Raw genomic sequence first — 26,487 nt, forward strand, 5'->3', positions numbered from 1 at the left:
GGAACAGGCCTTGAAGCCTTCTATACTAAAGTCCTATCAGAGCACACAATCTGATTGATATTCTTCCTACTGGAATAAAGAAGGATAGGTCAGGAGATCACTATGAATCCCTGATCCTATGTTGAGCACATTGAGGACTGTCTTCAAGGTGAGCCAGCTTTCAGTATTGAATTCTTAGTCCAAGGCAGAAATTCCACTTCCTGCAGCCCTACAAGGATTTGTGAATACAGAAAGATTATATTTTTAAACTTTGAAAAAGTCATTAATCTAAGTCAGCTACACATTAAGCTAAAAAAATAAATGTAAATGAGAATTATTTGTGTATTGCAAAGGATTTTTTAAATTTTACACCCGATTAAACAAAATGAAAATATCTTGGATATGCCCAAACATGTTGGAGCAGATGAGGAAATATTGCTGAAGTGAATGATCACACTGCAGCTAAAATGCACAAGTGGGATGTCTCCAGTCACAGCTAGATACACCATGAGTCCATAAATATTTGTGGCAGTGCACTTTACTACTAGCAGAAATAATAAAGTCAAACATAGACATCAGAATGGTTTGTATGAAAAATTTTACAGACAAGCTTGGATATTTGTACTGCACGTGTATTACACTTGGATGAATTTATTTTTTATTTTGTTCCTTCTTTTTCCTCTATTTTCTCAAAATTTGAATAACTTTTATTAGTTAAATAAAAACTAATCATAAAATGTATGCAGTTTGTTGTTTTGCAAAAGATCCTGTGGATGAAGAACATTTTCATAATTCAAATAAACCTCCTACCTTGTATCTTTAAATATACAAGAGTAAACGAGGAGAAGAAAAGGAATCTAAGTATTATGTTTGCATTTCTCTGAAATAAATAGTTGTGGCAAACATAAGCAAATTGAATATATCTAAGAGAAGTCAAGAATCAATAATCTACAACACACTATGTCCAGTGTTAGACATATTCAAATTCAGTGCATGGCGCACCATCTTCTATTCTGGCAAGCCCATGACAAATAAACAACACACTCTTCTATCCTTCTATCTTGGCCTTAAGCATTGAGTGAATTCTCTGTTTCTGATGCTGGTCACCTCATCCTCATCCTCTCTGTGACATCTTCAGTGCACTTTTTAACATGCAAATCTTGACTCTTTTCTGCCATCTATAAATTGAGTCCAAACTTCCTAACAAGGTTGATTACATTTGTGATGCAATTACCCTTTCCTGTTAGACTGGTTTCACCATTTACAACAGAAAAAACTGCTACCTACCAGGACTCAGTAACACGCAAATTCTTCTAATAAGCCATGAAAATATTTAAAAAAGAGAATGTATAGACTTTTTGTTTTAAAGTCCTTTTTAATTACATCAATTGCCTTGATTTTTCTCCTCCTACATATTGCTTTTGAGAAATGATCATCAAAACCAAAAGAAGTTCAATTACCTTACAAAAAACTGTGGCCATCCACACTTCCTAGCATTTTTGTATTTAAATGTATGTTGTATAATCTATTGTTGCCTTTGGATACTTTCCTTGAATTGCATCATTTTGAATCATTTTTGAATCAAAACAATAATAGTGCTTCACAAACACAAGCAATTAAGTCCTGGTTGTTCATTTGGGACCCAATTTACTTAATAGACAAAATTTAACCATGTGAGTAGTACACTGAAAGTCTTGGAAGAATTAGGAACTGAAAGGAAGAATAAAGAAATAATAGCAAAGATTGTTTTTACAGGTGAGAAATAAATTGGCATTCACCTAGCTTTGAATTGCTTTACTTTTTTTTTTTTTTGCCAATCCAGGCTTTAACTCAGGGCCTGAGCACTATCCTTGGGCTTTCTCAAGGTGAGAGCTCTATCACTTGAGCCACAGCACCACTTCCCACTTTTTCTATGAATGTGGTATGGAGGAATCAAACTTGGGTCTTTGTGAATGCTACACAAGCCCTCTACCACTAGGCTAAACTCCCAGTCGTGCATAGAATACATTTTAATTGATGTCATTATTCTCCCCCCTCATTTCCTCCAACTCTTCCAGGTACCAAGTTCCATTCTCACTTAAACATTCTGATTTAGTTTAACTTCATTTGTTTATTTATTGTTATTGTAAAAGTGAGGTATAGAGTGGTTGTAGTGATGTAATTCTTTTTGAGCAATGTCATTATATGTCCATATTTCCTCTCTGTTTTGTCTGTTGCCCATCTCTTCTTAAGGCTCTTCATCCCATGGAAAAAAACATGCTTCAGTCTCTTGGTGCTCATTTTTTAAAATATTTTGTATCATTCCAATTTTATTAAACTCATTGTTGTAACAAACTATTTTCTTTTTAAAAAATTTATTTTATTTTTAAAATTTTTTATTTTAATATATAGAGGGGTTACAGTTATATTTGCCAGGAAATATATTTGCATGGAAATATATGTATATATTCCATCAATATTTCTCTAGGATTTGATGTATAAAGTAATGATGAACAGTTAGCAATTAATTATGAACCTGATCCACATGGAGATTATTACAACCTTCATTTCTACCATCAAATTTTACTCTACAGGGGACAAGATTGGCCCTCAGAATGTTACAGGTTCTAGTATTATGTTCCAAACAAGGCATTTACATAACAGCAAAGAAGGCCCAAGAGATGGCAGGGTAGAAATGGATAAGACTCGGATTAAAAAAATGTGAGATTCAACAATTTTAAGTAACAGTCCATATTGTGGACAAAACAGAGAAAGATTCAAAGAACGTTATGCCCTTTCTGTGGTGAGTTTTTTTTTTTTCAAAATGGAAGAATAACATAGCGAGATATAAAACATGTGCTTTTGGACCAGACTTACATATCTTTTGTTTTTCAGGAATCTGAAGGATTTTCACTTAAATGTAATTTAGGAATGATTGATTTTTTGTGTGTGTGTTGAGAATATGGATGTAGGTCTGATTAGAGTTCTGGAACAGTCATGTGAACATAAGCTGTATAGGTTTCAAAACTGAATTCTAATATTCATGTTCCTATTTCATAGCTAAATGTGTCTTAGTGAGCAATAGTTATATGTGTTGGTAGATTGTGTAAGTTACCTTGATCATATTCATTATGAAACACCTATCTCCTACATTTGAAAAATAAACAAGACAATCCAATTAAAAATTGAACTCACTAGGCCAGGAGTTTGGCCTAGTGTTAGAGTACTTGGCTAGCATGCATGAAGACCAGGGTTTGATTCCTCAGTACCACATACATAGAAAAAGCGAGAAGTGGTGTTGTGGCTCAAGTGGTAGAGCTCTAGCCTTGAGAAAGCGCAAGCATGGTGCTCAGGCTCTGAGTTCAGGTCCCAAGACTGGCAAAAAAAAATCGAGCTCTTTACTTGACTCAATAAAAGCGGTTAAGTACATGATTGTTCCTTTTGACTTTACCAATTTGGGATCTAGCCAGAAATTTTTATATTTTACTTTACTGATTATATAGCTTACATTACAGTTTTTTTATTGTTGTTGTTGCTTTTGTCAGTCATTAAGTTTGACCTCAATACTTGAGTGCTGTACCTGAACTCTTACTCAAAGTTCGAGGACTTGGAGCACAAATCTACTTCCTACAGTACTGATTTTAAAGGAAGACAGATGATTTCACTGACAAGACTATTACAGAAAAACCTAAACCATAGAAATAGAATGTCTGGTACAGTATCAATGCTAATTGAGAATAATACACATGATTGTGACATGTAGACTACATGCAGTAGCACAGTTAACTTTTCTGGAATCACAACAGAGGTAGAAACAAAAAAAGTAAAATAAAACAATTTACCCAGATGGCAGCTATTAACTGCAAAGTTAACATTGTTATCCAGAATATCTTAGAACTGAAACCCTGTAAGACTCCGGAAGAACAAGACTGAAAGGCAATGCTAAGATGGGGCTACACAGACAGGATTTGGTGTGTATCAGTGAGTAATATTCAAACCTCAAGGAAACTGGTCAGTGATACTTCGTGATGCATGAACTTTGGAGACTTGTGGACAAATTCCAGTCTGTAAGCCTTGTTGCTAGACGTTATTATTTTTTCCTGGATCATCTATTATGTAATGATCAAATACAAAAAGCAAGAAGTTGAACAATTACAACTATAATTAAATATCTCCGTCCTTCACAAAAAGCAGTCAAAACTCTGTTTCCAAATACTGTGTTGTTTTAGTTATTAAAGATATTAAATATATGATGGAAATAGTATAATCTTTGATTTTACTGTCATTTCAACTCTGTTGTTCACAGTCTCCCATCTCTCTCTGCTCTTTCCAAACCATTCTGCCATCAAAATTCAACACATTCAAAATTTATACCATGGTTGTTCTGTGAAAATGACTGCGATGAGACAGTGGATATTTACTGTATCCCAGGTAAAGATAATGGTTCTTCCATTCACTAACTTTATGACTCTAGGTAAAAAACAACTCAACGTCAACTAAGCCCTCTTAATCTGTAGGTCATTAACTAGCCAAACATAATCTTTCTTTCATTCTCCTCAGCGAACTTTTTACTTCCTGGTTTCTCAAGCTGTAGATCAATGGGTTTAACAGAGGAATCACGATTACATAGAATACAGAAGCAAATTTATCCGTGTCTAATGAATGGCTGGACTTGGGCTGTAGGTACATAAAAATGATGGTCCCGTAAAATATAGTGATGGACGTCAGGTGGGATGCACAGGTAGAGAATGCTTTCCTTCTCCCTTCAGCAGAATGGATCCTCAAGATAGCAAACAGAATGAAGATGTAGGAAATAATCACAATCAATAGAGAGCAGAGGACATTAAACCCAGCAATGATTAGCAACATCAGCTCTTTTATGTAAGTGTCAGAACAGGCCAGAGCAACTAGGGGAACATCATCACAGTAGAAGTGATTAAGTCTATTGGAATCACAAAATGACATTTGAAAAGTTGCCAGAGTCTGTGTCAGACCCACCGCAAAACCATAAGTATATGTACTAGCAATCATTTCAATGCAAAGGCTCCTTGGCATGAGAACGACATAAAGTAGAGGATGACAGATGGCGACATACCGATCGTATGCCATGATGGACAGCAAGAAGAGTTCACAAACTGCAAAGGTGATAAAACAGCATACCTGTATGGCACAGGCGTAGAATGTTATAGTTCTCACTTCACGCAGAAAATTCACCAGAGTGTTTGGGGTGATAGTGGAGGTGAAACAGAAATCAGTAAAAGCCAGATGTGTCAGGAAAAAGTACATGGGTGTTTGAAGCTGAGGGCTGCTTTGGGTCAACACTATCAACCCAAGATTTCCCAAAACACTGCCTAAGTAGATGAGAAGGAATACCACAAAGAGAATGACTTGAAGCTCTGGATTATCTGTGAGCCCCAACAGGATGAACTCAGACACCACTGAATAATTTCCACGGGCCATGGAACAGGCCTTGAAGCCTTCTATACTAAAGTCCTATCAGAGCATACAATCTGAGTGTTATTCTTCCTACTGGAATAAAGAAGGGTAGGTCAGGAGATGACTATGAATCCCTGATCCTATGTTGAGCACATTGAGGACTGTCTTTATGCTGAGCCAGCTTTCAGTATGGAATGCTTCGTTCACAGCAGAAATTCCACTTCCTGCAGCCCTACAAGGATTTGTGAAAACAGGTTATTTTTTAAACCTTTACTGAACTCAATCGAATTCATATATATCTTGGGTAAAATGTAATTGATAGAGAAGTATTTGTTCATTGAAAAGAAGTTTTTTCAAATATTGATACATTAAAAAAATATGCCCAGTTAAACAGAATGAAAATACTGTTTCTTGGATGTGTCCAAATATGTTTGAGCGGATGAGGGAATATCACAGAAGTGACTCACCACATTGGAGCCATAAACACACAGGTGAAAATATCCCCACTGTGAGTACAATTCTTGTAGTGATTCCCTAAAAAATATCGATTATTTTACATAGCAACAATAATAAACTTAATCATTGACTCCAGAAAAATGTATTATAAAAGTGTGTAAGCAAAATTTTGCATAACTACTAATCATTGCACATTGTATTCAGAATTGTTTGAGTTTTTTTCTCTTCCTAAATTTATCTCAGCAACAGGGAATGTCCCTAAGCAAAGGAGACCTCTGACAAAATTCAAAATCAGTGCATCATCTTTAATTCTTTTGTGCAATATTTTTGTCTCTAAGAATTCCATCACAGAATTCCAGAGGACATCCATCATTTGATCTCAGTAGATGTCGTTTCTCTCATTCGTGAGGGGCAGTTTATTTCATGTTTCTCTTGTCAATTGAAGAATGCTAGTGTTTATGCTATGATTGCATTTAATTATCATGTGGTGGAAACCAGAATTATGTCTTATTTGGAATATGTAGTTTTATATTTTGTTCTCTTGCTCTTTTTGCTTTCATACCCTTTTGTCTTTTGCAATTTATTAAATCTTTCAAATAAAATATACTCAATTATTGATACATATTTACAAATTTAAACATTTCAAACATTACCATAGTAATAGATAGATAGATAGATACAGAAATAGAGAGAGAGAGAGAGAAAGTTGTACCAATACCTCTGATTGAGTTCCTCTGCATTTAGCTACTCTTCATCTTCCTTCAATTCAGTCATCAATGTGGCTCATTTCATTCTATGCAATTGTAACTCAAACAATTACATTTCTGCCTTTTATTAGCAGCATTGCCATCACGTTCTTATCCCTATCTGTCCAGTGTAAAGTTCTTCTGTGAGTTTTCTGTAGCAAAAGTTCATTGAGACTGTTCATCTAAAAGTTAATTTTTTTAGTCCCCAGAAATACCTGCATTTTTACTTTGTAGCTTTGCTTCCTTTGTTTATGATTGAAAGCTCCCTGTTATTTTTCTTTTTAAGCCAGCTCCTGTCAAGTTTACAGATCCTTGTTGAGAGCTGTCATCTAATGTGTGTGGTGACAAATTGTCTCATGTGGTTATGCCAGTATCTACTCTCTAGGCAAAACTTCTCATCCAAACTATTCATTCCTAACTGCTTTCCAGACAACTTCAATTAGATATTCCAGTGACTCAAATTGAATATATCCAAAATATTCATCAGTTCATAACCTACATAATCTACATAAACTAAGATAGGCTTATTATTCAGTCAATGGGATCATTTTCCATTGCAACCAAGTCAAGAATGTATTTTATCTAATTTTGATCACTATTCTTGATTCATTGTTGACACTACTAGTAATTCAACATGTGTTTTACAATACTACCATATGTTATTTATTCGGTCCCTAAAGAAAACACTGGGTTATTGCTGTGTTTGCTAGGTTAACTTAACCTGATCACCACCCTATTTGTGGCACCTCAAGTGCACTTTCTAACATGCATCAATCTTACCTCTGGTTTCCCACCAAACTTCCTAAGAGGGATGATTATATTTATGATAGCCTTACTTAGAGACTAGTTCTACCACTTCCTTAAAGTATTTAATACCTCTGCTTAGCTGGACTCAATAATGATTAAACCCTAAATACACTATTAAAATAGTTGAATGAGGGAATTTCAATTTTGTACCTCTGAATCCAATTACCTTGATGCTTCTCCTTCTATGTATTGCTTTTGAATAATGATCATCAAAAATCAAAAGACATCCAGGATATTTTAGCACAATTTTGTGCTGATGACAATACTCCCAACAATTCCAGCATTTGAATATATTTTGTATGATCTGTTGTTGCTGCTAAGATATTTTCTGTGAATCACATCCTTTAAATTCTTTCCAGAACCAAAGCTCTAATGGTGTTTCACTAACACAAGCAATTATATCCTAGCAGTTCACCTCTTGGGACCCAATTTTATTTAATAGGCAAAGTTTAACCACTTGAATAGGACAACTACACACTGAGCATAATAATAACGAAGGCTTTTAATGTTTATCTTTAATATGCTTTTTATGTGTTACTACAGATTTCATGGGATGTTGTGAATTTTTGCATGAGGTCATGGTGTATATGGTAGCTTAATGTGAATTGGAAAGGGCTAAAAAAAACATGGTTCTCATTTAGTTTAGACAGGTGTTAAAAATTATGTTCCCTGTTCTTCCAACATCACAAACGTTTTTTCTAGATTTTTCTTTATGCTGTTAACTAAAAAAACAATTAATTAGGCAATGGCTGTAGCTCACTGGAGTTGTTATATTCAGAAATTTTATTTTTATCAGATAATATCAAACACTATGGATACATGTGAGTGTGCTCAGTTGATTTGTTCATTCATGATTTATTTTTGTACATATTTAGGGATTTAAATATATTCTTACATATTCTGGTTATGAATCTCTGGTCAGATCAGTACCTGATAGATATTTTCTTCATTTTATTTTTGGCTTTCATGCTCTAGTCTAGTGGCTGCTTCTTTTGTTGTGCTGAAATATTTTAATCTGATTCAATTTGTTTTGTCAATTCCTGCTTTTCTTTGCTGAGTTATTGAAGTTGTCTTCAGGAATTTTATTGCCCATGTCTGTATGTTGTAGTGTTTGACCTTTCCTTTATTGCAGTAGTGTTAAAGTTTCAGTTATGAAATTAAATCTGTGATCCTTTCTGAATTGGTAATAATGCAGGGTTAATAGGAATCTAGTTTCAAATCTTCTATATGAGAACTATAGCATCATTTGTCAAGGAGACTTGCTCTATGATGTATAGTTTTTGCCAATATTGAAAAATCAGCTGGCTAATACTGTTGAGAGTTTATTTTGGAATCTTCTTTTCTATAGGTCTAGGCATTTGCTTTAATGCTATTTTCCTTACCATGGCTCTTTAGTAGAGTTTGAAGTTAGATACTATGCTGTCTCTAGCACTGTTCTTTTTGCTCTGGGTTGATTTATCTACTTGAGTTCTGCTGTGTTTCCATATGAACTTCAAGATTCATTTAGCTACCTCTGTGGAGAATGTTATTAGAAGGTTGATAGAGGCTACATTGAACACTGTATCTCTTGTCACCATTTCTTAATATATTCATTAGTTTCAAGGCACATAGTTTGCTTCCGTAGCCTAGCTATAGTGAGTAATCGTGTGATAAAAATGAATATGCAGGTGTTTCTATTATGTTCTTATTTGTACTCTCACATTTATATGGCTGAGAGAATTATCCCTGGAGAAAATGATAAATTTTGAGTATCTTCAAGTAACATTGGCAGCAAAATTTGGGGTGCTTTCATGGGAAGTTGTAGCAAATTAATTAGAGAGTCAATGCAAGAGAAGGAATGCATAAAATAGATGACAAAACAGAAAAATATATAAATACAACAGATAAATATACATAATATATAACTATAATATGTGATAATTACATATTATCAAACATTTAAAATACTTTCTTCCGTGGATTCATGGATTAGAAAATGTATTTCCCAGATTTTTAAATTATGTTGAAAATAGTACTCATGAGTATGAATAAAAACTGGAATTCTTAAGGTTATATTCCTGATATTGAGTGAGTAATTTAGACCCTAGGAAATTTGTTTTATATATGTTCTTTGAATCACATCTTTTAAAAAATTCTTGTTAAACAGAAGCCCTTGAGTTAATTGAATGTATCAGAAGTTATTCTGTGATAAACCTGTAGAATTAAGTAAAACTGGATTGAAATTTTGGCTGAAGTACGTGTGTGTGTGTGTGTGTGTGTGTGTGTGTGTGTGTGTGTAATGTGTAAAGTATGCCCATAACGTCAACTTGCTTTCAAAATTCTTGTCACAGAATTATTATGCAGGAGGTAACAGATTTAAATCTACTCATCAAATTAATTAGTTTTTATTAATTTTGAAATATTTGCCAAGCTCATTTGCCAGAGAAAACACAACCTTAAGAATGATATTTTAAAACTAATATTTGTAAAACATATTGCTTATGCTTAATTTATCTGAAGAAAAAACATATTCATTTTAAGCATTATCAGATACAGACATAATCAGAGGATCAGATGATCAGACATCCCTAAACAGAGTAGTATGAGATAGAAAAATTCCTCCTATGAAATGTATTTAGAACAGTTGCATATTTTATATTTTAAATATAATATCTACTCTTATGTTGATAGGTATTGAATAAGGAAATAACACTTCACTTTAGCTAGGAATGGCCAAAGATTTACAATCCTTTAAATTTAACTTCCAGAGTGCTGGGATTAGAAACTTGTACTAAAATGCCTATTTCTAGAGTTTTGAATTTTTGAATGAAACAGCTATTTTGATAATGGAACAATCACAGCATGGTAACATTGATCCACAATGAGTTTTAAATTTGCTATATAGGAAGAGTCATCTGTCGTGTCTCGCATTATATTAACAAAATAGGCCAAAGTTCTAAGTTATTCCAATGGACTGAAATGAAATAAAAACATCACAAAGAAAATTGGAGGTTAAGATAACTTTGATCATGCTCTCTCATGACCTACTGAGGAGAGAAAAGTAAATTATGAGAGTTTTAAGGAATCAATCAGTAAATTGTTTATATTATTTAAGTAAATATCACTGCTTAATAAAAGCAGTGTTATTGTTACATTAACAGATCACATTTGTAATCCTCACTAATCAAGAGGGTGAGGAATGGAAGCTTGATATTTAAAGCCAGCCTGAGCAGAAACGTGCATGAGAACCCATCTCCAAAATGATTGATGGAAAGCCAGGGTGGATGTGTGGCTCAAGTGACATAGCACCAGCACCCAGCACCAGCAAAAACAAAGGTGCATTTGTCTAGATTACCTACATAGTAAATATTAACCTCTTCTTTCCTTAATTTTAGTCTCTATATGAGCTAATTTAATATAATTTAATGTTATGGATTAGAAATCAATGTGAAAAATAATGATTTTTTTCAGAACTGCTTATCATTTGAAAAAAATCTTATGGTCATAAATCATTCAAGATGATTTTCTCTTTTTTAAAATACTACATGCACTATATACATATATATGCATATATTTCTATGGAAATAATGTATTTTTTCTAGATAAGTCAGAAGACTAAGCCCAAGAAGTGATTTCTGTTTTCTCTTAATAGACATCAGCATTATGGACCTGAACAAATCTTGACTCATTGATTTTTATACCCCTTTAATGCTTCCATTGGGGCTCATTTATTAACACTCAAAGGAACTTTATCTATACTTCTTTTTAGAGCATTTTTTACTTCTTTATTCCTTAAGCTGTAAATCAAAGGGTTTAGCATGGGTATCACCACAACATAGAAAACTGCAGCAAATTTGTCTGTATTTAGGGAGTGGCTGGATTTTGGCTGCAAATACATGAAGATGATAGTCCCATAGTATATGGCGATGGATGACAAGTGAGATGCACAGGTGGAGAACACTTTTCGTCTTCCTTCCCCCGAATGCTTCTTCAGGATGGCATACAGAATGAACATGTAGGAGACAAGCACAATGAGGAGAGAGCAACACACATTGAATCCAGCCATGGTCAGCAGCAACAGCTCTTTCACTCGTGTGTCTGAACAAGCCAGAGCAATCAAGGGGATGTCATCACAGAAGAACTGGTCGACCACGTTGGAGTCACAAAAGGACAAAACAAATGTTGTCACTGCCTGTATAAGTCCCATGATAAATCCATAGATGTAGGTGCACGTGACAATTTGGTAGCAGAGTTTTCTGGGCATCAGAACTACATAGAGCAAAGGATGACAGATGGCCACGTACCGATCATAGGCCATTACCGAGAGCAGGAAAACTTCACACACTGAAAACGTGACAAAGAAACACACTTGAGCAGCACAGCCGCAGAATGATATGCTTTTAATTTCACACCAGCTATTCACCAGCGCCTTGGGGGTGACGCAGGAAGTGTAACAGAAATCTACAAAAGCCAGATGACTGAGGAAAAAATACATAGGCGACTGAAGCTGAGGACTGATTTGGATTAACAGGATCAAGCCAAGATTACTCAGCACAGTAAATAAGTAGATGATTAGCAGGACCATGAAAAGGACCACCTGAAAATCAGGGTCATCAGTTAAGCCCACGAGAATAAACTCAGTCACTGTTGAATGATTGTCTTTGGCCATTGGGAAATTTCTGTGATCGACTCCCTGGAACACACCATCTGATTACCCTTAAGTCTGAAACACACAAACAAAGGATTCAAGTGGACACTAATAGATGAGAGTGAGGCATAGAAACATGTCCTTTCTATTGGGCGGAGAACCCTGGTGGGTAGTCTTTCTCAAATACATTTCAGCTTTACCAGTACTGAAACTCTTGATACAGAACAAGGAAGAATTAAGGCAGGAAATTCTCTCAGGAGTTAAAAGTAAACGGAGATCATCATTGAAAACTTTGTTCACTATTTGATAGACTCCTATAAAAGACAAAGGGCATGAAAAACAAATACAGTGACAAAAGATAAAAAGGAAAGAATAAAAAAGAACAGCAAGTAGTACAATTTTTAAAAAACCTCTTGTTTCATTAGACACTGTTGGAAATGAACTACACAACCTATGTGAGGGGAAGGATGAGGGGAAGGGGAAAATCTGGGAGAGAATGAGGGAGTAGGTGACACCACAAAAAGAAATGTACTCATTACCTGACATGTAATTGTAAACCCTTTGTACATCATCTTTAAAATATATATTGCTTTAAAGACAACTTTCTTACTGAAAAGAAAATGCCACTGTTAAATATACCTAGAAAGAGAGAACAAAGGAGGCATGAAAAGTACATTATAGTAAACATTGAGATACCTGAAGAAAATAATTTGTTGCTACTTATTTGATGAAACTGTCCAGGAATAATTTGAGAATGTTACTTGCATCTTTGCTTAGTAGCTGTACAAGATTCTTTCACAGTCACATATCTTTATCTATACAGTGTATGCTTGTATCTCTGTAATTCTCTCTCCTTCCTCCTCTCTTTTCTGTGCTCAGTTTCAGAAAGTTTCCTTCTTCTACCTTCTCCATTTACTCTCTCTTCTACCACAAATACCCACACCCAAGTTAGGGCCTGTTTTACCTTCCTGTCCTCCATTTCATTAAAATGTAAGGCAGTTGTTTATAGGGCTTTTAGTATTAAGATGTGGTAATATGCAAGTTCATAAAAACAAAATATCTTTTTCAACTTTTTCTGTATATTACATTACCCATAGTAAGGCATTGTGTTATAACACTTGTATTTTATTCTATTCATTTTAATCTGTGGTGTTCTATCATAACCTGTCATATATACTATATATATATTATAATGTACTTTTATCATATCCACATCCTCTACTATGTTTTTGTAAAAAAAAAAACAACCAAAAAAACTCTAAAAACAATAAAGTCCCCAAAGCCCTCCTGTTCTATCTCCCTTTTTTTTCACCATCCTATCTACCTAATAATTCCCTTTTTATTTTCATGAATTTATCTGTTTATTTATTTTTGTTATTTATTTATTTTGTAACCTTTGGTTATACATCTAAATATTACCTTTCCCACATGTACTAATTATGAATCAAGAAGAATATACTACTGCTTTGAAAATTACATGCACATATATATTGATACTTATGCATGTAAAACTTTCTTTTTATAGATTAGTAATGTGTTGAGAGATCTTATTTTATCCAGTATCTTCATGCATCTAGAGCACCAGGAATAAATGAACTTGATACTGTGGACATGCATTCATCCAAACTTTTTTCTGATTATTGCAAAGCTGACAGATTTAAATTCTTTAAATAAAAGAAGCCCCGTTTTCATTTCCTACTTTTTTTTTGTGCTATTCCAGGGGTTTGAAGTCAGGTCCAGATACTGTCCTTGATCTACTTTATTCATGATTAGTGCTCTGCCTCTTGAGTTATAGCTCCTCTCCTGGACTATTTTCTCTTGGATTTTCTCATAGACATTCCTTCCTGGGCCGGCTTCAAACTGTGATTCTCAGATTTTGGCTTCCTGAGTAGCCAGAATTACAGGCATGAGCCACTGGAGCACCAAACATTTTTCTACTTTTATGTCATCAAATAATCATTATATTAATCTTTAAGTGGGTGAAGCAGACATCATGGACATTCCTTGTTACTAAAACTGTCCCATGTTTGGTAAAAAGGATTAGATATCTACAAAGACAATTTGCCTAAAATGTTAAGCTTGTCAGACTTACCATATTTCTCCTCTCTTCCTTTTTCATATATTTTTATTGTAATGAATAGAAGGGTTACATTATATTCACCAGACAGAAGGTGCATTACTTCACATACATTGATTCCCTTTCTCATGTCTTGGTCACCATTTCCCACCATCTCCTCTCTTCCTTTGACTTAGAACTTTGAAAAAAAAGGGATTTTGCAAATTCTCATTTCTCAACTTCTAGCAGATATATATCAAATTGATATCTGGGGATTGAATAGTACATTCATTTGACCATTCAGCATCAACACACAGCTATTGTTAACACAATTTAAGATCCAATTAAATGTAATAACCCATTCTTCTTTACTTCGAAATGATATAATTCTCTCTTTAAACTTAAAACCATGAGCAATCCCTTCTTGTTAGATTCATCACAGAAAGTCATTCTCATTTTATCCACACTAGGAGATTTCCAGTAATCTTTTATCTGAATCACACACCCTTAATATAAATTCTTGCAAATAAAATGTTATGGTATAATAATAAATACTATTAACATACCTCATATTAATTCATGCTTGAGCCAGATGAAGATAAGAATTTAATGTCAAGCAGGTGAGAAAATGTACGAATCTGAAGTGTAGTTTACTAATAAAAGAATTTTCATATGTTTGGGACTCCAGAATTTCTCCTGATTTAATGGTCTGGAGCATACTGAGAAAAATCTTTTAAAATGAAGAACAAAACAGGATATTGGGTGCTTAAAATTGTAATCCTAGATATTCATGAGGCTGAGATCTCAGGATTGCAATTTGAAGCTCACCCAGGCAAAAAAAAATCTGTAAGACTCTTGCCTTTAATAAAAAACACAACAGCTTGAAGTGGAGCTGTGATTCAGTTGAAAGATTGCAAGTTGGGAGAAAAAAACAACAACAGCAGCAGCAGCAGCAGTAGTTCAGGGACACCACCTTGGCCCTGAGTTCAAGATCCAGAACCATCACATACATGCACAAAAAAAAGAAAAAAAGAACAAGGTATGGTTCTGGATTTTAGTGGCTACTTCTGATATTGTTCTTGGGAAACTCTTACTCATTTGCTGAGAAATTCTTAAAGATAATGTATTTGAGTGAGCTTTGGAGCAACACGAAACAAAACAGGCTTTGAAAATAAATATCTGCTGTTAGGACAATGATTCTCTGCCACATAACGTATAGCATGCAGCAGTTTTTGTAAAGCTTGACATTCTTTTGAAGATGGATACTTACAAAGATTTATTATACCACTCCAGGGATTCACAGTAGAGATCTTTGTGATTTAGGAGGAAAGAGATAATATTTTTCAGTAGATAATTATTTGTCTTCTGAGAGTAATGCTTCTGACTGGTTATTAGGCCCTTGGAGAGACTGAAAACAGTACCATAAAGGAATCGAGTTCTCATGATTCCTAAACCCATTATCATGAGTTGGTCTTAAAATCTCCAGTCTTCAAAGCTGGACATGTGTAAAAACAAGAAGTCATTAGAGGTGTTGGACTCCAGTCTGCCCTGGAAGAGAATGTCCTGGGCACACCAGAAAGTGAATCAGATTTCCATGGTGACTCTGGTCCATATTTAATTTCTGTGCAAACAAAGGAAGAAAACCATTTAAGCCTAATATACAGATATCTCTGCATGATATATAGAAGCCATCAACCATAGTGACAATGATAGTTTGGGAGAAGTTTATTTTATGTTGAGTAAAACAAGTTCTCTTTCCAGGATAAAGGCTGAATAGGTTGGCATGCAGTTTACTGCAAATGGCTCTGGTTCTCTCAGCTCAGGCCTGTGATCTGACCCAAACTCACTGAATGTGCCATGTCCCTATCTACTTGGACTGTTAGAAGAATGTCAGAGGCAATGGGAAACTAAGTTCAAAACTTGTGTTATTGAATGTGAGCAAAAATTATTCTGTCATCAGAAATCTTTCTAGTGCTCAGACTGTCAATCTGACAGGCTGAGAAATGAGTGGCAAAGTTAGGAGGAGGACAGGCCCTGAGGTGGTAGTAAATGAAGTGGTGAGGCTGAAGACAAAGGCACAGTACAGCCAGAGAGGCCAAAAGCTAGAACGTCTGATAGCTTAAAACGCAGGAAGCAAGCAAAGCCAATCCCAAAGACAGACATATGGATGGTAGGCTACAAGGCCACAGGGAGGGGCTGTTCAAGCTCACAGCATGACACCACGTGCCCAAGGGCTGACAGTCAACTATGGGATTTGATGCTTTCTCTGCAGGGCATTGATAGTGTCTTTTGATGATTCTTCTTTTGTATTGTCCTGTTTCTGCCTTTTTGGAGAGAGACATTTTACTCTGTGCCATTGTCTGAGGATTTAATTTGGTCTTTGATTTTATAGAGACTTGCAACTAAGAATCTGCCTTGAGTCTCAGTTGACACTTTGGGATCTTGGGCCATACTGGGGCTTGAACTCAGTTTTTTTTTTTTAACTTACTAGGGAGGCACCCTATCCCCTCAGTCATCCTGTCAGCTCTTAGAAGATTTAAACTTGAACTTTTGAGCAATAGTGTTATAGAGTCGGGGAAGAAATTTTGTTTATACATTAGTACCTTGTAGATGGGAATATCTGGAGTTGAAATTTGATATATATATATGTATATTTGATGATTAAGGATTACAATATAACAAGATATATTTTGATACAAAATTGACAAAAAATCAGCTTGTTATTCTTGACAGTTGCCCAAGAAATTAGTGAAGCATATTTTTTAAGATATCTATAAGTTTTAGAGTCCAAAAACCAAGTGGTAAAGAAAATGCCTGAATGTAGATGATACCTTCTCATAGACAGGAGGCTAATGGATGGAATGAAAGATAGAAAATGAGACAACCTTCCAGCACACACATTCTCTGTTTCCTGGGTATCATAATGTAAACTCTGCTCTTGCATTTCTTTCCTGCCATGGACTGAAGCCATTCCCCAAAATGATTTGTGAAGTTGGTGTTTAAGTATGTTTTAAAATTTATTAATTCCTTCATTGTTCCACTATTTGGTTGATATTTCCTTTCAATATTTTTATAAAATTCTCACAGCAATACAATGAGCTACTATGTCAATCAAAAGTTTCTTTTTTCAATTTAATTTTATTGTGATGTTCGGAGGGATTACATAGGTAGTGAGTATATTTCTTATCCAACAGTTACGCCCCTCCCATGTTTTTCTCCCATGTTCCCTCCCCTGATCCCCCTCCCCAAATTGTAAAGTTTGTTTTCAACATACTGTCTCACATCATTTTTGTAGTAAGCTGTTTAAGATGGTCAGCTAAGGTATTTTGTCATAGTGAGATTAAATTGTTTGGGGATAAGGGCTTTACTGCCTTGTCCATGTATGAACTGTGTTTTTTTTTTTTTATCAGTCTAGATAGCTCTTGTCTGTGTACTGAATCTACGCAGGAGTGAGTGCTGGAGAAGCACTCTGAGCTGGAGAGCTTATGCAAAAGTTCTACACATGACAGATATTTCAAGGGCTGTTGATGTCATAGAAGAGAAAGAGAAGAGAAAGGGGAGGCAAGGTCTAGCATTTAGAGCATGGTTGGTTATATTAAGCTTTTGGTTTTGGTATTAAGAAGAAAGGTATCAGATTTCCAGAAATAAGTCTTCATAGTTCTTGCCTATGGTTTGTCTGTAAGTATGTATACACTCATAAAATTTATTACACACATTTCATTTGAGCAATGGGATAAGAGTCATTATTGGTAAGCTTCCCATTAAAAGCAAGAGCAGGACACATAAATCTTTAAAGCCACTTTTATGTCCAAGATAATTTTTCTCAGTGGAAATCTATCAGCGTGTTCATAAGAACATACACAGGTAGATACAAAGCATATATTAAGAAGGAGGTATCATGGGACATGCTTAGTGGTAAGAACTGGAAATCAGAAGAGTCGATTTTTATTTATTGGAATCACTTTGTCAATTTCATGAATACTAAAGCCTGCTTTCCATTGACAATGAATTTCCTCACAGCATCTTTCACTTCCTTGTTCCTGAGGCTGTAGATTAAAGGATTCAGCCCCGGAATGATCACCGTGTAGAAGACTGAGGCCATCTTGTCTGTGTCCAGGGAATGGTGAGAGCTCGGCTGTAAATACATGAAGATCAGGGTTCCATAGAAAATGGTGACCGCCAGCATGTGGGAGCCACATGTCGAGAAGGCTTTGCGCCTTCCCTCCGCCGAGCGCATCCTCAAGATAGCAGAGATGATGTAGGTGTAGGAAACACAGACTATGAGGAGGGAGGAAAGAAACATGACGCCGGCACAGGCAAAGATCCACAGCTGTTTGGAGTGAGTGTCTGAGCAGGTGAGTCGAAGGAGAGGCATGTCATCACAGTAGAAGTGATTGATGACGTTGGAGTGGCAATAGCACAGGCGGAAGGTGAGGACAGCATGAAACACTGCAACCAGCACGCTGTAGCTGTAAGGAGCAGCTACTAGCTGGATACAGATTCCTGGGGACATGGCGACCATGTAGAGTAGAGGGTTACAGATGGCCACATATCTGTCATAGGCCATGGAAGCCAGGAGTAAACATTCAGCTGTCATAAAGGCCAGGAAGCAGCCTAACTGAGTGGCGCAGGCATTAAAAGATATCACATTTTGCTTGTACAGGAAATTCCCAAGCATCTTGGGTGTAATGACGGAGGAATAACAGAAATCAACAAAGGCCAGATTGCTAAGAAAGAAGTACATGGGGGTGTGGAGTCTTGCATCTGTTCTAATGACCAGGATCAAACCTAGGTTGCCTACAACGGTGAAGAGGTAGATGGACAAGAATACCAGGAAGAGAGGCATCTTCAACTCCGGACGATCGGTGAGGCCCACGAGAATGAATTGCTTTACCTGAGTGCAGTTCATCAGAGACGTTTGTCTTTAAATTCTGGCAATGAAAAACATCTGGTTCAGCATTTCTGTAATCTTTTCATCTTAATTGTCTGGAAAGGTCTCATAATGTAGACACAAAAGTACTGACTTTATAGTATACTGATTAGTACAGGTGGAGTTGATCAAGATGGATGCAGATTAGTACAGATGGTCAATGGTGAACCTCCATTTCTCTCTTTTCCTTTCCCCTTCTTCCTCCCCCTCTCCCAAATTGATTGTATTTATAAAGTATTACAGGAGTCACTCCACGTTGATTTTTTTATCTTCACTCAAAACTCTGTTGGAATTTAAACAAATGTCTTTCAAACATCCAAACTAACGGTTTTATTGAAAAATCTCACCTAACATAAAGTGAGTGTTTTCAAGTCTTCTTATCTGTGCAGGCCAAACTGCATACTGCTTCAATGCTGAAATATATAGAAGTGTGTATTTTTTTCATTCTCTATCATCACAGAATGGTTGCTGGAGCTTTCTATAATCTTTGTTCTTATTTTAATAAGAACAACCAGAGGCACTGTAAAAAGCATAATTGTATATTGTATAAGGGTCTTAATTATTTCCTTCCCTAAACACAGATTTTTACAAATCCATAGATAGAAAGGTTGGTATAGGTATCAAAGATAACCATAAGCAAGAAAATAAATATGATACCAGCACAAGCAAGGATCTGAAGCTGTTGACAACAAATGTCTGATAAAAATAAACCTCACCATTATATGTATAAATATTTTACCAAGATTTTCCTGGTTCAGAATTTCAAAGACATCATTTTGTGTAAACACTCAACTTTGCTGATGAAATGAAAGAAGTAATTATGATTAACAAATATTTTGTCTATATTACAGTAAAATCATTTCCTTTCAATTTGGTTAATGTGTCCAGATGCTGCCACTTACACTACCATTTATTATTAATTCTGCTTCTTTGGTCTATTATTTTAAGTGAACTATCTTTGCATGTTTTATCTACTGTTCTTTTACTTCATTAATATGAACATCAATAAAAAATTTAGTCTAAATCAGCATAACATACATAATGATTCCTGCTGCCAAATTCCTTAAGGTAATAGATCTCTCCCTTTTCTCTTTCTCTTTTCTTTCTTGTCTTCTCTTTTTTTCTCTCCTCTCTGAACACAGCAAGATACTGTCTCTGAAAGAAAAGAAGTAGTTTACCTTGTGCCCATAACCTGCTTGTATTTTAACCTGTATTTAACCTGAATTTTAAAGTAGATAACATCTATACCACTAACATAGTAACAGGCATATTTTATTAAATACAGGTATATTTTATTAAATACAGAAATGTCAGGGATCAACATAATCATTTTTAAGTTTTATTGGAAACTGTATTGCCGGTGTTCGTGGGACAGGGTATGACACCTCCATGTCTTGAGCACAGAAGAGAGCAAACAAGAAAATCTGTAGATAATCCTGAACTATGGAAACGGCTTCATGTGCAATTTGTGAAACACATCTTTTTAACTTAAGACTGAGATGGCTGTTATAAAATGTTAGTTTCTCAAACATAAACTCTGAAAAGGAAAACAAAATAAAAAGGGAAATCTAGCCTAACTGATACTTTTCTTTGCATGAGGCCTACAAAGAAAAATATATCCAGAGATGTTATGTGTTCTTTACTGTGCACAGATTTAGGCATCATGAGTTTTGTCTGAGATGTTTGCAAACCACAATTCCCCCCTATTGACCTCCCTAGCTGACAGAATTGCAGGCATGTGCTGCCACATCCAGCCAAAAGATTAACTTTCACAGTCATAAGTCAGCACCCACATCTCTCGTTAATAACTAATGTTCATCTGCTCTATCGAATATATTAAGTCAAATATGGATAAACTCTCATCCCAAGTAAAATTATCAATTTTTGAAAATGTTAGAAAACATAGTTTCAAATCATATGCCTACCTTTTTCAAACAGTCGTATAGATTTTTATCCTGAAGTTCCAATTTTCATATGATGATACATACATATATAACTGAAGTAAAACCGGAGGCAATACTGTTTTGTCTTCCTTTAGATAATGCCATATAAAATGTCTTACTGCAAAATTTGTTGCCTTCTAGTTTATATCAGTTTTAAAAATGCTTACTATGACCCCAATTTGGACCATTGTTCTTTTAACTTACTTGGATGAGAGTGTTCGTTTTTCTTCTCTAACTAAGATTGGGCAGCAATAAACTGTTGAGTTTTGTCAGTGACTTTATTCCCCAGGATTTGCTTAGAATTGTGATATAAATAAGACTATCACAGAAATTATCCCCTGAGTCCCACAGGAACTTCAAGGAAGACTAGAGACCAATTAGCATGATTCTGTTTTTGATAAAAGCACAGATCTAAAGTCTTGCCTTTAGACAACTTCACTGTCTTAATATTTTCATTTTGATTGAATATAATTATTTCTGTCTTAGTTCTTCTTGTTAGTACCAAGAATTTAAGCTTACCTTAGGGGTAGTGATAAAAATTATCCTGTGAAAACTCTTACAATATATCACTTAAAGGACTCAACACTCAACCCTTCAAAACAATCCAGAGAGTTATATTATCCCTTTTGGTTTTAGTCTTGAAATATTCATTATTCATTTCCTCTTCTGGACTATTGTTGTCTATTTTTTTTATATTCTTAGTTACCGTGGGTAGATTACCTTGTCAGTTAACATGTGGCCATAAGAAAAAAAGGAACATGAGTTTGAATAAGAGATGGGAATAAAAGAATGAATTATGTGTAGAGAGCCATTGCAATCGCCATTACAAGATGGCGCTGGCATCCGCCTCCGTGGTTGTTTTTCTGAGTTGTTTATCTAAAAGTGTCCAGGAAGAGATGTGACTGTTCATGCCTTTAATGCGTGATCGGAAGTATGCATGTAGCCATATTGCTGTGTGTCCGGAGTGTGCTGGAGACATGCTTGTAGTTGATTGGATGTTAGTGTTAAGGAAATAATTGTGATTGGTTAATAAGCCTATTTAAGGTCTATGTTTGAGGAAGTTGGGGTCGACCCAGCATGGCTGTACTAGCTTGCTGAATAAACTGCTGCTCGAGAAGAAGTTATCTTTGTCGTGTCCTTCCTTGCCGGCCGAGGGAGTCGCGACAATTATGTACTGTATTATAGTTTCCTACATTTATACATTAAATCCATAGCAACTTATATGAGAGAATTTGAAAGCTTTGATCTTTTATGGGGAAAACATGGCTGTATTCAGTCATGAAAAGATATTAGCTGCATGCATGAAGCCCTGGGTTCAATTCCTTGATTCCACACACATAGAAAAATCCAGAAGTGGTGCTGTTGCTCAAAGGGTAGTGCCCAGTCCCTGAGTTCAAGCCTCATGACTGGCAAAAAATGTTGTGTTTATAAATTTTTTATTAAGGGAGATGAAAATATGAGGCACTTCTGAATTAATGAATGGAGGTGATCTCCCATAAATGTGTCCTTCTATAAAAATGAACAAAAACAATTAGACATATTTTTAAATCAAGTCTTTGAGAATCAATAAGGTCTAGAAACAATTGAAAAGTGTTTATTTAAGAAAAATGGTTATATCTTGGTAAAAGTAGTACAAGGCATTTGGGAAATAACACACAACTGTAGCACCACCCTAGAGGAAATATAGACTTTGCAGAATTTGTCCAGAAAAGTCAATAGACAAGAAAATAACAGCAATAAAAGAAAACAATAATATTAAAGGGTTCAAAAACAACAAACCCTCAAGAAGAGCATCTTCCATATAACTGTTAGATATACAGCCATCTATCTACCTATTTATCTGCTAGCCATCTAGCCATCTATATATCTGAATATCTGTTAGATATGTAGCCACGTATCTAACAATGCAGAAAAGGAAGGTCTAAAAATCTTCAGCTGGACACTGGTGGCTCATGTCTATAGTCAGAATGCTGAGATCTGAGGATCACAGTTCGAAGCCAGCTCAAGGAGGCGTCCTTGAGACTTTCATCCTCAACTAATCATAGAAAAATCCAGAAGTAGAGCTGAGGCTTAAAGTGGTAGAGTGCTAGCCTTGAGCATAAAGAGATGCAGGGATAGTGCCTAGGCCATGATTCAAACCCTGGGACTGGAAAAAAAAATCTTCACAAAAGATAGTAGACCTGATATGGAAACGCAAGGACATGAGCCATATATAAAATAAATTTTATAGACATAAAATCTACCATGCCAGGAATTACAGGAAATATTAATAAACCATGTATCCAATAAAAGCCAGATTTGATTAACCAATTAACAAAAAAGGGAAGCATTAAAAAATTGGCTGGTATGAATTTGCCAAAAATAAAGAAGAGTGTAATATTCCATGCAACTCATAGCTAGTATAGAGCCTTATTTGTAATATTAAAGTCAGAGGAAAAAAAGACTTTAGGACAATACATATCACCAGAAAAAAGAGACAGCAATGACAACAGGTGATAATCTAAATAAGCAATTACAGATTTATGCATGATTGATAAAGAAGGAAGCCCCAAAATACCTGAAATAAAAACTGACAGCAGAATAATACAAATACAGTTTAACCTTGCTTATAATACTAATTTTGATAGTTGATAGACAATATAAAGGAAACTGGAAAGAATACAGAAGATTTCAACAGGAATACCAGGCACTTTGACATGAATGAAATTGACATAATGATTAGGGTACCCTTTCTTAGCATTGAAATTATTAATATCTTGGAGTTGATGATTTTTCCGGTGAGAGGCAGTTCTGTAATTGTAGGTTATTTCCAGAGTGTCATTTCCCAAACCATGTTCTTATTAAAAAATCAGTAATAACTTCATACATTGTCTAATAACTCTCTTGAAAAAAGTTGTTTCTCATTGAAACCATTGGATTTTAGTTGTCTATAATTTAATTGGAAAGTAGCATTTAATTTGAGTATATTTATATTTAATTTATATTTAATTTTGAAAATATTCCTAAAGCACTTATTTTGCCATTCAGAATTTCTCTACTCGTCTGCATTGTTTACAGTTGTATGAGGTATATAGGCAATGAGATAAATTGGTCACAATTTATTATATAATAAATAACCATATAAATGGAACTAGGAAAATTAAAGGGATAGTTCGATTTGTGAGAGATGGGAGAGAGAAGTGAATGATGAAAGGGATGACATTGATAAAGAGACATTTTATTCATAAAGTGATATGTTGAATGAAAATCACTTTGTACATGACTCAATGATGATGATATTAATAATAAAAGAAGCATGTAAGTAGTATGTACATTCTTAGGCTACCCTTTCCATTAAGGAATATAATACTAACTCAAACTGCTTACAAAGGATAGAGAATGATTCATTTTATGATTTGCCAGTCCTGGGGCTTGAACTCAGGGCCTAGGCACTGTCTTGGGGCTTTCTCAAGGCTAGTGCTGTATCACTTGAGCCACAACACCACTTCTGACTTCTTCTGTGTATGTGATACCAAGTAATTGAAACCAGGACTTCGTGCATCTAGGCAAGGACTCTACAGCACTAGGCCTGCTCCTGGCCCCAGTGATTTCATTTTATAGCAGATCTTTCCTTATCACCAAGAACCAAGCACTGTATTAGTTTATGAATGGTAGGAATCAGAGGTAACGAGGGAAAGTCCACCTTAGTGGAAATCATTGTCTTACTTTCAGAAACACAAAAGGCTGCTTTGTATTCATCAAAACTTTCTTCAGGGCCTCTTTCACATCCCTGTTCCTGAGGCTATAGATCAGGGGATTCAACATGGGGATGATTACCGTATAGAAGACAGAAGCCAACTTATCTGTGTCAAGAGAATGGCTAGAGCTGGGCTGCAAGTACATAAAGATCAGGGTCCCGTAGAAGATGGTGACAGCCAGCATGTGAGAGCTACAGGTGGAGAACGCTTTACGTCTTCCCTCAGCAGAGCGCATCCTGAGTATGGTGGAGACAATGAACACATAGGACACTGAGACAATCAGGACAGAAGAGATGAATGTGAGGCCAGCACAGGTCAAAATCCAGAGCTGTTTGTAGCTGGTATCAGAGCAGGTGAGTCTGAGCAGAGGCATGTCATCACAATAGAAATGATTGATGATGTTGGAGTGACAGTAGGAGAGGCGAAAGGTCAAGATGGTATGAAACAGTGCCATCAGGAAGCTATAGCTATAAGGCACCACTGCAAGCTGAATGCAGATTCCTGGGGACATGGTGACCATATAGAGAAGAGGGTTACAAATGGCTACATATCTATCATAGGCCATCGAGGCCAGTAGCAAGCACTCTGATATCATAAAAGTGAGGAAGCAGCCTAACTGAGCCGCACAGGCATTGAAGGATATCACATTTTGTTCATATAAGAAGTTCCCAAGCATCTTAGGTGTAATGACGGAAGTATAACAGAAATCAACAAAGGCCAGATTGCTAAGGAAGAAGTACATGGGGGTGTGGAGTCTTGCATCTGTTCTAATGACCAGGATCAAACCTAGGTTGCCTACAACGGTGAAGAGGTAGATGGACAAGAATACCAGGAAGAGAGGCATCTTCAACTCCGGACGATCGGTGAGGCCCACGAGAATGAACTCCTTCACTTGGGTGCAATTGATCTGAGCCATGTGCCTTTATATCTAGGTAAAAGGAAATATGAGAATGAAATCCGTGTGGTGCATTTACAATGTAACTCATGTGGATAGTGTTTTAATGCTTTCCTATTGGTGAGGGTATATTTTTAATGTGGGAATTGTTATGGACATGGAATGGGTAGCAGATACAGATATGTGGCAATAAGGGATATTTATTTTCCTTTAGTTCATTATGTGTATAAAAATTGGGTCTATAAAGTGGTTCCCATTGACTCAATTTCTGTCTAGAGTGTTTGTTCATTATGATAGTAAAATTGCTTTAATTGAAACATCTAAGCTCTGGTCTTAGAGAATAGATGCTATCCAGAACATAAAGTAAAACACAACCCTTGCATTCACAGATTTACCAACTTGTCCATGAAGAAATAACTACTCATTGCTCCATTGATGATGGAGACACAGTTTTGTGTTCATCTACTTTCATCTACTTTCCATTAGTAATGTATTGTATATCTGGAGTCAAATTTCCATAGGAATCTTAGTGATAAAGGAACAGTGAAGTTAATAAAAACAGCTAACTTTATGAGAGTTGCAACCACTTTCATATTTCTCTTGTTTCTTCCCAGAAAAAAATCATGTAACTATCATTTTAAAAAAATGACCAAGAATAGGATGAAACAAGCAACTGATCTAACACAAGATCACTAGTTTGAATAAGATTGCCTTCTAAATGCATGTTTCTTGCTCAGGTCCACTGTTATTATGTTCTCAATGTAATATACCTACTTCTAATACCTGTGGACCTATACCCAAACTGTTCAGTAATATCTTCATTACTCAGGCATGAGAAAGAAGAGAGCAAAAAATTGAAGTATAGTCAATGTAACTTTTGTATTTTTCAGATTGTG

At 35.5% G+C, this 26,487-nt stretch overlaps 4 protein-coding genes across 4 annotated transcripts; all 4 read right to left on the reverse strand.

Moving 5' to 3' along the window:
• Positions 1–4,479: 4,479 nt before the first annotated feature.
• On the reverse strand, positions 4,480–5,418 carry LOC150052676 (olfactory receptor 5AL1-like). Its single transcript, XM_090348767.1, has one exon. It carries the CDS (start codon positions 5,416–5,418, stop codon positions 4,480–4,482), a length of 939 nt encoding a protein of 312 aa, XP_090204893.1.
• A 5,688-nt stretch (positions 5,419–11,106) lies between these two features.
• On the reverse strand, positions 11,107–12,051 carry LOC150052677 (olfactory receptor 5AL1-like). The gene has a single exon (XM_090348768.1). The coding sequence runs from the start codon at positions 12,049–12,051 to the stop codon at positions 11,107–11,109; it is 945 nt and encodes a 314-aa protein (XP_090204894.1).
• Positions 12,052–18,044: 5,993 nt separating this feature from the next.
• On the reverse strand, positions 18,045–18,995 carry LOC150052678 (olfactory receptor 8U9). The gene has a single exon (XM_090348769.1). It carries the CDS (start codon positions 18,993–18,995, stop codon positions 18,045–18,047), a length of 951 nt encoding a protein of 316 aa, XP_090204895.1.
• Positions 18,996–24,652: 5,657 nt separating this feature from the next.
• LOC150052679 (olfactory receptor 8U8) lies at positions 24,653–25,612 on the reverse strand. The gene has a single exon (XM_090348770.1). The coding sequence runs from the start codon at positions 25,610–25,612 to the stop codon at positions 24,653–24,655; it is 960 nt and encodes a 319-aa protein (XP_090204896.1).
• Between the last annotated feature and the right edge of the window lie 875 nt (positions 25,613–26,487).

Source organism: Megascapheus bottae, chromosome 16, assembly GCF_031878675.1.
Source record: "Megascapheus bottae isolate mThoBot1 chromosome 16, mThoBot2.hap1, whole genome shotgun sequence".
NCBI classification, from domain to species: domain Eukaryota; kingdom Metazoa; phylum Chordata; class Mammalia; order Rodentia; family Geomyidae; genus Megascapheus; species Megascapheus bottae.